This window comes from Coregonus lavaretus (assembly GCF_964263955.1).
Source record: "Coregonus lavaretus genome assembly, chromosome: 37".
Lineage (NCBI taxonomy): Eukaryota > Metazoa > Chordata > Actinopteri > Salmoniformes > Salmonidae > Coregonus > Coregonus lavaretus.
Window position 1 is genome coordinate 17,484,208 of NC_140024.1, and position 11,556 is coordinate 17,495,763.

Sequence of the window (11,556 nt, forward strand, 5' to 3'; positions counted from 1 at the left end):
TGGGCAATTTCAGATTTCTTTTTACCATTGATGATGAACTCATTATATGTTTGGACTTCATTGAAGTCACCACAGAGTCCGCAGGTCTGGTTTCTGTACTTCTCGTTCATTTCAATCTGTAGAATGTCCAGATGTAATGTGTTTAGTAAAAAAAATCTCATCCTATTCAGCGCCATTCACATGTTCAGTCTTGGCTATCCTCCATGTTTATAACCTTTCTTTTTATTGGTCTTTGTATTAGGGAGTGAAAATCTCATTCAAATCTACAAATATTTGCAAACACTTCATCAAATAAACATTGGAGTATGAGCCTGTGTGTGTATAGCCTATAGATCTTCACAGATCCTGTTTAATTCATCCTCGTTCTTCAAGTAATTCTGCCTTTCAATGTTAACATATCAGGAGGTGAGTAGACAGTGCTTCAACCAACATGAGACAAGGTGCAGCCAAAAATAGGTGTCTCTCACTCCCGATCAACTGCTGATCATTGCCATTGATGACAAAGAATATGCTTTTAATCTAAAGAAAAATGTAACATTATTAAGTATTAGAAAAGCAGGTATTTTACCATTAGGGAGTCATCCTTGTTCCAAACGGCAACCAGCCCCAGTTTGGCTATGACCTTCACATTGGATGTAGTCTTCACGATGCTGACACCAGACAAGCTGAATGGCAGGGTCACCCTTCAGGAGGAAGAAGATGCTTAAAGGTCATCCTATACATTTGTATTAAATTCCAGAATGTAAAAAATTAAATCCTCAAGAGAGGTGCTTGCAGAATGGCGTATCAGTTAAATGACAGGGAAACTCACGTCTGTCCATTGACCACAACAACACCCTTGGATAGCTCCACCACTACACCATCCAGCTTCATGGTGATCTTGCTAATGGTTGGCTGGTTGTCCACCACCTGCCTCCTCATCTGGATGTTGAAAGCCTCATAGCTGCTTTTACACAGTGAGGTAACAACATGGTTGCAGGTGGAGGGGAGCTGGAAAAAGTCCCCGTCGAAGGTCTTGAAATGGTAGTTACCCCATGTGCTGCAGACCTGGTCATTGTGTGAGGCATTCACTCCTAAGGGACAAGGAATACAAATGTCAGTTCCTTGTTAGCTTATTGATGGATACCCAGTCATTTATTTGGTGTGCATTCTGTCAGACATTTACCTGAAAACGTGGGTATTGTCGTGGTTATTGTCGGGATGATTGTTACAGTTGTGGTGGGGCTCACTGAAATAAAAGCAATTCATGAGTATTTTACAATATTATATGTACATTACGGATGGAATTCAATCACTGCAGATATAGATTGTCGCACTGCACTTTTAGAAGTATATTTGATTTGCACAGCAGTATGTCCCAGATGAAGGGACATTTGAGGCATGATGTGACCCATTCAATATTAACGGCGGACCTAAGGCTCCATTCGATCCATATCGCCGAAGTTCAGCGCTATCGTGCAATTGAATTTTAAAGGGAATGTTCCTGCGTTCGCGGAGTCTGCCTTTGTGGCGATAGAGATTAAATCGAGCACCTACTTTACCAAAAGCTGCATAGTTAATGTGGCAGTTTGTTTCACTTGACAATTGAGCCACACAGCTGCAGGGGGCTAATAATTGTAAAATCAATGTTTGAGGGTCAATCTTCTGTGCCTGAACTACTTTGATGTTCTATGAATCGCGTAGGTGGGGTCAAAGATTTTGGAAAGCTCAGGCCTGGCTGACAGGTCATCCGACACATACAACGGGCCTGAAGATTCCTTAATCAAGTGTCTGCTTTGTAAACTAAACACATTGAATTCCGATGACAGTTCAGTTCCTATTTTACATATTTAGGCATCTGATGTTTCCTGTCAGTATTATTTGAGTAATATCAGATATACTTACCACAACTGTTATTTTAACGATATACATTTTAGTTTTGTCTGTATTCTGTTCTTGTTTTCGTTCCCGATCTGAATTTTTGTTGAAAGGTACTAACACACACTCAGTGGGGGGAGTGCTTTATGTATTTATAACACTATAAACTATGCTACAACCACTCATGATAACAATCAATAATGATAACGATTTCTATAAGGTTACAGATTTTTCACCACAAATGTGTAACATTTTCAAATTTAGACAGAAACAATCTCATAAACAAATGTGTATAAGAAACAGAAATAGGATGAAAACTTAAATGAATAATGTAATCATATGATCATAGTAAATGTGTATGCTGCCCTGAAGCAGAAAACAGGAAAACCGTTATTACTGATTGCGTAAAAACTGCTACTGTATGCCTACTGCCTAATTCTTCAAAATGCATGTATAATACATGTAATCAATGTTCTGTGTGTTAGTACATTTCTGAATAGCTAATACATATTTATTTTTGATAATGAGATTTTACATAAGATATATATACTGTATATAATCAAATCTGAAAGTCACCTAATTATATATTGAGGGTATATTTATAAACTAAACTTGTGGTTACAGCTTTTAAACCTATAGACCTGCTGAATTAACATAGATTTGTTTGTTGATTACATTCTTCCATACATACATTCCAAGTGTCAATAATCATAATAATTTGGTGTTGTCCTGAATACTTAGTATTTGTATGTAACAATCAGTCTGATTTATGAAATAATACGTCGATTTTACAGATTTGTCAGACTTTGAAAAATGTATAATAATGATATTATAATAATAATCAGAACAGTTTCTGATTTATGCAAGTTAATTAATATTCTGCCAACCTGTTTGTGTTGATCTGATCAGTAGTGCCAGGCATATCAGTGTCCATATCTGTATATCCTTGGTTGTCCCCATGGTGATCCTGTGAGTAGTGAACAGGTACTCCACAGGTAATATGAGAGAGGTGCTTAGGATGGATCAGGTCTTTATAACCACCTGTATTTGAGGAAGGACCTTAAAGGTTAAAACAGAGGTGGGGCCAAAGGTTAAACATGACTCAATGACGACTTTAAGACTCTGATGTTCTGTCTTATGAGGGTTCTTCAGTCCACTAATCATGAGCATTTACATACAGATTTAGCTATTTTCATTAAGTATTCTATTATTGTGATTATCTGTGTACCTATATTTTTATTATAAACTCAGGTGTTAATATTGCATAAGAGAAGTTACTTAGTAGTCTTATGTGATTTCCTTATTTACATAGATTGGTGCCTTCCTTCCTCATTCAGTATGTATTTATCTCAGGCAGCATCTCCACTCCAGTGGTTTGAGCATTTGGTATTTGTTGTTTTATTAGGATCCCCATTATCCCGAAAGCAGCAGACACTCTTCCTGGTGTCCACAACACAATAGATGGTTTCTCTTTATGTAATGTATATTTTAATGTATAATTACAGATACATTCATAATAAATAAGTGGTGAGGTTTGATAGAACAAAATTGTGAATCTCCATGGCCATCTTAAACTCAGGCAATGTGTAACAAATTAATAATACATTAATTCACTCTATTGGCTCAGTATCTTGAGCACACACTGTCCAAATGCAAATGTTTGTCTCTCCACTGTTGCTCAAAGGAGCGATCAGGCTAATAGTATTCATAGTTAGTATTCGTAGGCTAGTGTGACTCACCAAGCTGATCCAGGAACTGCATCCTGATTTAAAAAACGAAAGGTCATCCATTATTGTTTTGAAAATAATTTTGACACACTGGTGTGCATTTCTTCACAACTATTATAACTAATATAATGTTAATCACTGTTTTCCAAATTCATGTTTGAAAATGTAACATATTAATTGTTTTGTCAAACCTTTTAAGGCGTATGGTTATTGTTAAGGTTAGACACACCTTCAAACCCTCACTTTAGTCTCATCATACTGTAAATATGCTCCATTTTCTTTTTACAAAACATAAATATCACACTAAACGACCCAAAAGTAAACATTTAACTAAAAGTTTGCTATACCTGCATGCCTTTCTATATTTCATTTTACATTGACACTCATTTATTTACCACCATTGTACAGGTAACTGCCTAAATAAGGGAAAAACTTCAGTAAATGAGGGATACAAAGTATATTGAAAGCAGGTGCTTCTACACAGATGTGGTTCCTGAGTTAATGAAGCAATTTACATTCCACCATGTTTAGGGTCGTGTGTATGTGGGTGGGTGTCAGCCAACAGAAATCAACCCAATTGAACACTTGTGGGAGATTCTAGAGCGGAGCCTGAGACAGTGCTTTCAACCACCATCAACAAAACACTAAATGATGGGATTTGTCATGATAGATATGTTGTTGCATCCCTCCAATAGAGTTCCAGACACTTGTAGAATATATGCCAAGGTGCATTGAAGCTGTTCTGGCAGCTCATGGTGGGCCAATGCCCTATTAAGACACTTTATGTTGGTGTTTCCTTCATTTTGGCAGCTCTGTGTTCTAATCAAACCAAATCTTGCTTGGTTTCAGTGCTTTTCCTGCTATGAATGTAACACATTACATTAAATATTGTGATGTCAGTTGATCAACATTTGTTGAAGAATTGCCTTTTTTTATTAAGTCAATCATCTAACTTGCCTCAGGGATTTTATGATCCATTGCTGACAGAGCTGACCTCTGTGTGAAATTATCATATCTGCATATGATCATGTCTACATTAATCTGCTATAGGGAAAAATCTGTTGCAGGTTTGCAGGTTAGTATTTTTCATATCTGACTCATCTTTACATTGGACAATGGAATATTCATAGTGTCAATCCGGAATTCAGACAGACCTCAAACCTCACTACCGTACCTAGGGCGCTCTTCTGAAATGCTATTGACTGATTTATGACTGATAATTGGCCCAGCCTTTAAATGTCTTTCACACTGCCTAGGCTATGGTATATGCTCTTGTGTCTACACCCCAGGTTGTTTCTTACCAAACAAAGCCTTCACTGACTGAATAGCCTATCCATCTTTCCCCACCCATCCCCACCTAGGTCTTGCCAGAGGCTATGTGCGGTTCCACCTTACCCTAAGGCTTCAACAATGTTTGATGATTTTAGCAGCTCTGGGTTGCGTATTTGACTGTTCTATCGTCATAGCTATACTTGGTTTTGTATAGAACCATTATTACACAAGCTCTGGGTAAATAGATTGAGGTTGAGAGTAAACTCAATTCAGCAAACAGAAGTAATATTATACAGTGCAAGTTGATGAGCTCTCTGAATAACTCAAACAAACTATGACGATTTATGGGCGACAGCTTAATGTTAAGTGTAACTAAAGGTTAGATTGATGTAGGCAAAATACATCTCTTTATTATGGAAGAGGGAAAAACACGAAACCGAACACTATCCAAAACTAACAAAACAACAAACGACCGTGAAGCTAAATAACGTAAGTGCACAGACACGCAACAAACGTTCAACATAGACAATTACCCACAAACACATGATGCCCATGGCTGCCTTAAATATGGCTCCCAATTAGAGACAATAAACCACAGCTGTCTCCAATTGAGAACCAATCCAGGCAGCCATCAACATACAAACACCTAGACAAGACATTACCCCATACACCTACAAACCCCTAGACAAACCCAAAACACATACTTCACCATGTCACACCCTGACCTAACTAAATTATTAATGAAAACAAAGATAACTAAGGCCAGGGTGTGACATAACCCCCCCCTTAAGGTGCGAACTCCGGGCGCACCAGCATAAAGTCTAGGGGAGGGTCTGGGTGGGCGTCTGTCCACGGTGGCGGCTCTGGCACTGGTCGTGGTCCCCACCCCACCATAGTCACTACCCGCTTTCGTAGCCTCCTCCAAATGACCACCCTCCAACTTAACCCCACTGGATTAAGGGGCAGCACCAGGATAAGGGGCAGCACCGGGCTAAGGGGCAGCACCGGACTAAGGGGCAGCACCGGACTGAATGGCGGATCCTGGCTGGCTGGCTCTGGCGGATCCTGGCTGGCTGGCGGATCCTGGCTGGACGGCTCTGGCGGATCCCGGCTGGACGGCTCTGGCGGATCCTGGCTGGACGGCTCTGGCGGATCCTGGCTGGACGGCTCTGGCGGATCCTGGCTGGACGGCTCATGGCTGGCTGACGGATCTGGCTGCTCATGGCTGGCTGACGGATCTGGCTGCTCATGGCTGGCGGAAGGCTCTGGCTGATCCTGTCTGGCGGAAGGCTCTGGCTGATCCTGTCTGGCGGAAGGCTCTGGCTGATCCTGTCTGGCGGAAGGCTCTGGCTGCTCCTGTCTGGCGGAAGGCTTCGGCTGCTCCTGTCTGGCGGAAGGCTCTAGCGGCTCCTGTCTGGCGGAAGGCTTTAGCGGCTCCCGTCTGGCGGACGGCTCTAAAGGCTCATGGCAGACGGGCGGCTTTGCAGGCTCAGTACCGACGGGCAGTTCATGCAGCGCTTGGCAGACGGACAGTTCAGACGGCGTTGGGCAGACGGGCAGTTCAGGCGCCGTTGGGCAGACGGGCAGTTCAAGCGCCGTTGGGCAGACGGGCAGTTCAGGCGCCGTTGGGCAGACGGGCAGTTCAGGCGCCGTTGGGCAGACGGCAGACTCTGGCCGGCCGAGACGCACTATAGGCCTGGTGCGTGGTGCCGGAACAGGAGGTACCGGGCTGAGGACACGCATCTCAGGTCTAGTGCGGGGAGAAGGAACAGGGCATGCTGGACCCTGGGGACGCACATAAGGCCTAGTGCGTGGTGCCGGAACTGGTGGTCCCGGGCTGAGGACACGCATCTCAGGGCTAGTGCGGGGAGCAGGAACAGGCCGGACCGGGCTGGCGACGCGCACCGTAGGTTTGGTGCGAGTGGCAGGAACAGGCCGGACCGGGCTGGCGACGCGCACCGTAGGTTTGGTGCGAGTGGCAGGAACAGGCCGGGTCGGGCTGGCGACGTACACCGTAGGCTTAGTACGTGGAGCAGGAACCGGCCGGGCTGGACTGGCGACGCACACCGTGGACTTGGTGCGGGTGGCAGGAACAGGCCGGGTCGGGCTGGCGACGTACACCGTGGGTCTGGTACGTGGAGCAGGAACAGGTCGGGCTGGGCTGGCCACGCACACCGTAGGCTTCGTACGTGGAGCAGGAACAGGCCGGGCTGGGCTGGCGACGCACACCGTAGGCTTTGTGCGTTGAGCAGGAACAGGCCGGGCTGGGCTGGCGACGTTCATCGTAGGCTTCGTACGTGGAGCAGGAACCGGCCGGGCTGGACTGGCGACGCACACCGTGGGCTTGATGCGTGGAGTAGGAACAGGCCGGTCCGTACTGGGAACACACACCACTGGCCTTAACCGGGGATCAGGAACGGGCCGGACCGGACTGGTAACACACCTCAGTCTCTTACGCCGTGCCTCAACTGCTTCCCTCCCTCTACTCGCCAATGGCTCCCGTAAACCGGTAGCCTTCTCTCCACGTCTCCCTGTGGCAGCCTCCTGCTGCCCAGCCGCCCAAGCCATGTGCCCCCCCCAAAAAACTTTTTGGGGTTGCCTCTCGTCCTTCCGACGATGGCCCTGCTGACGCCGTTGCTCCTCTCTCAGTCGCCTCTCCACTGTTTCACACCATGGCCGTCGATCCATCCCATCCAGGATTTCCTCCCAAGTCCAAGACCCTTTACCTTCCAAAATCTCCTCCCATGTCCAGACCCTTGGCTCCTGGACACGCCGCTTGGTCCTTTGATGGTGGGTAATTCTGTCACGATCGTCAAGCATAGAAGCGGACCAAGGCGCAGCGTGTGCAAAATACATCTCTTTATTATGGAAGAGGGAAAAACACGAAACCGAACACTATCCAAAACTAACAAAACAACAAACGACCGTGAAGCTAAATAACGTAAGTGCACAGACACGCAACAAACGTTCAACATAGACAATTACCCACAAACACATGATGCCCATGGCTGCCTTAAATATGGCTCCCAATTAGAGACAATAAACCACAGCTGTCTCCAATTGAGAACCAATCCAGGCAGCCATCAACATACAAACACCTAGACAAGACATTACCCCATACACCTACAAACCCCTAGACAAACCCAAAACACATACTTCACCATGTCACACCCTGACCTAACTAAATTATTAATGAAAACAAAGATAACTAAGGCCAGGGTGTGACAGCATGTAGAGGTCTGTAATTTTTATCATAGGTACACTTCAACTGTGAGAGACGGAATCTAACACAAAAATCCAGAATATCACATTGTATGATTTTTAAGTAATTAATTTGCATTTTATTGCATGACATAAGTATTTGATCACCTACCAACCAGTAAGAATTCCGGCTCTCACAGACCTGTTAGTTTTTCTTTAAGAAGCCCTCCTGTTGTCCACTCATTACCTGTATTAACTGCACCTGTTTGAACTTGTTACCTGTATAAAAGACACCTGTCCACACACTCAATCAAACAGACTCCAACCTCTCCACAATGGCCAAGACCAGAGAGCTGTGTAAGGACATCAGGGATAACATTGTAGACCTGCACAAGGCTGGGATGGGCTACAGAACAATAGGCAAGCAGCTCTGTGAGAAGGGAACAACAGTTGGAGCAATTATTAGAAAATGGAAGAAGTTCAAGATGACGGTCAATCAACCTCGGTCTGGGGCTCCATGCAAGATCTCACCTCCTGGGGCATCAATGATCATGAGGAAGGTGAGGATTCAGCCCAGAACTACACGGCAGGACCTGGTCAATGACCTGAAGAGAGCTGTGACCACAGTCTCAAAGAAAACCATTAGTAACACACTACGCCGTCATGGATTAAAATCCTGCAGCGCACGCAAGGTCCCCCTGCTCAAGCCAGCGCATGTCCAGGCCCGTCTGAAGTTTGCCAATGACCATCTGGATGATCCAGAGGAGGAATGGGAGAAGGTCATGTGGTCTGAAGAGACAAAAATAGAGCTTTTTGGTCTAAACTCCACTCGCCGTGTTTGGAGGAAGAAGAAGGATGAGTACAACCCCAACAACACCATCCCAACCGTGAAGCATGGAGGTGGAAACATCATTCTTTGGGGATACTTTTCTGCAAAGGGGACAGGACAACTGCACCGTATTGAGGGGAGGATGGATGGGGCCATGTATCACGAGATCTTGGCCAACAACCTCCTTCCCTCAGTAAGAGCATTGAAGATTGGTCGTGGCTGGGTCTTCCAGCATGACAACGACCCGAAACACACAGCCAGGGCAACTAAGGAGTGGCTCCGTAAGAAGCATCTCAAGGTCCTGGAGTGGCCTAGCCAGTCTCCAGACCTGAACCCAATAGAACATCTTTGGAGGGAGCTGAAAGTCCGTATTGCCCAGCGACAGCCCCGATACCTGAAGGATCTGGAGAAGGTCTGTATGGAGGAGTGGGCCAAAATCCCTACTGCAGTGTGTGCAAACCTGGTCAAGACCTACAGGAAACGTATGATCTCTGTAATTGCAAACAAAGGTTTCTGTACCAAATATTAAGTTCTGCTTTTCTGATGTATCAAATACTTTTGTCATGCAATAAAATGCAAATGAATTACTTAAAAATCATACAATGTGATTTTCTGGATTTTTGTGTTAGATTCCGTCTCTCACAGTTGAAGTGTACCTATGATAAAAATGACAGACCTCTAGATGCTTTGTAAGTAGGAAAACCTGCAAAATCGGCAGTGTATCAAATACTTGTTCTCCCCACTGTATATTTATTTTGAATAGAGTGGGAGAAATTACTCAGGAGTAACTATCCAGTGTGGAGCACACAGTTGAGCAACATATGTTTTCTGTTTTATCGGCTATATAGGCTAGTAAAGAGCAGTTCCCCAACAACACCATGTTTGATAAATGTTTACATAAAAAAAATACGTTCGCTTATTTATTTGACCATTATATTATTTCATGGGTATTTTACTGTTCCTGGTCTAATTATGTTATACATATGACCCACTTTCTGTGAGCTCAGAGTTCCTTCTTTGATGACTAGGCAGCAAGTATACAGTGCCTGGAGCTGGGTAAAACTAATAAACAGTCCTAGTATTAAGGCCTTTGGGCAATGGGGTCCCTTTTAAATTGACCCAACCTGTTCTACTGAAAACTTTTAATCTCACAGGAATGCTGTTTTCCTGTTTAGGTGGGTCTTTCAATGTTGATTCAGAATCAATACAATAATTAATCTAATTATCATTTAAATGTACACTAACGGTCTAAAGTTTTAGAACACCTACTCATTCAATGGATTTGCTTTATTTCTACTATTTTCTACATTGTAGAATAATAGTGAAGACATCAAAACTATGAAATAACACATATGAAACCATGTAGTAACCAAAAAAGTTTTAAACAAATCAAAATATATTTTATACTTGAGATTTTTCTAAGTAGCCACCCTTTGCCTTGATGACAGCTTCGCACACTCTTGGCATTCTCTCAACCATTTTCACCTGGAATGCTTTTCCAACAGTCTTGAAGGAGTTCCCACATATGCTGATCACTTGTTGGCTGCTTTTCCTTCATTCTGCAGTCCAACTCATCCCAAACCATCTCAATTGGGTTGAGGTCGGGTGATTGTGGAGGCCAGGTCATCTGATGCAGCACTACATCACTCTCCTTCTTGGTCAAATAGCCCTTACACAGCCTGAAGGTGTGTTGGGTCATTGTCCTGTTGAAAAACAAATGATAGTCCCACTGAGCGCAAACATTTACATTTACATTTTCGTAATTTAGCAGACGCTCTTATCCAGAGCGACTTACAAATTGGTGCATTCACCTTATGATAGCCAGTGGGACAACCACTTTACAATATATATTTTTTTCTTTTCTTTGGAGTGGGGTAAGGGGGGGTAGAAGGATTACTTTACCCTATTCCAGTTATTCCTTAAAGATGTGGGGTTTCAAATGTCTCCGGAAGGTGGTGAGTGACTCCGCTGTCCTGGCGTCGTGAGGGAGCTTGTTCCACCATTGGGGTGCCAGAGCAGCGAACAGTTTTGACTGGGCTGAGCGGGAACTGTGCTTCCGCAGAGGTAGGGGGGCCAGCAGGCCAGAGGTGGATGAACGCAAAGCCCTCGTTTGGGTGTAGGGACTGATCAGAGCCTGAAGGTACGGAGGTGCCGTTCCCCTCACAGCTCCGTAGGCAAGCACCATGGTCTTGTAGCAGATGCGAGCTTCAACTGGAAGCCTGTGGAGTGTGCGGAGGAGCGGGGTGACGTGAGAGAACTTGGGAAGGTAGAACACCAGACGGGCTGCGGCATTCTGGATGAGTTGTAGGGGTTTAATGGCACAGGCAGGGAGCCCAGCCAACAGCGAGTTGCAGTAATCCAGACGGGAGATGACAAGTGCCTGGATTAGGACCTGTGCCGCTTCATGTGTAAGGCAGGGTCGTACTCTGCGAATGTTGTAGAGCATGAACCTACAGGATCGGGTCACCGCCTTGATGTTAGCGGAGAACGACAGAGTGTTGTCCAGGGTCACGCCAAGGCAAACCAGATGGGATGGCATATCGCTGCAAAATGCTGTGGTAGCCATGTTGGTAAAGTGTGCCTTGAATTCTAAATAAATCACAGACAGTGTCACCAGCAAAGCACCCCCACACCATCACACCTCCTCCTCCATGCTTCACAGTGGGAACC

General features: G+C 44.6%; 1 protein-coding gene across 1 annotated transcript in view; it reads right to left on the minus strand.

Moving 5' to 3' along the window:
- Positions 1-3,618, minus strand: part of LOC311111369 (mucin-5B-like) — a gene marked incomplete at its 5' end in the record, with an annotated part of 31,057 nt that extends 27,439 nt beyond the window's left edge. Inside the window, 4 exons of the mRNA XM_084154086.1 lie at positions 26-116; positions 569-683; positions 812-1,073; positions 3,597-3,618. Of these exons, the coding sequence (XP_084010212.1) occupies positions 26-116; positions 569-683; positions 812-1,073; positions 3,597-3,618 (490 nt within the window). The remainder of the gene's footprint in view (positions 1-25; positions 117-568; positions 684-811; positions 1,074-3,596) is intronic.
- Positions 3,619-11,556: the final 7,938 nt, after the last annotated feature.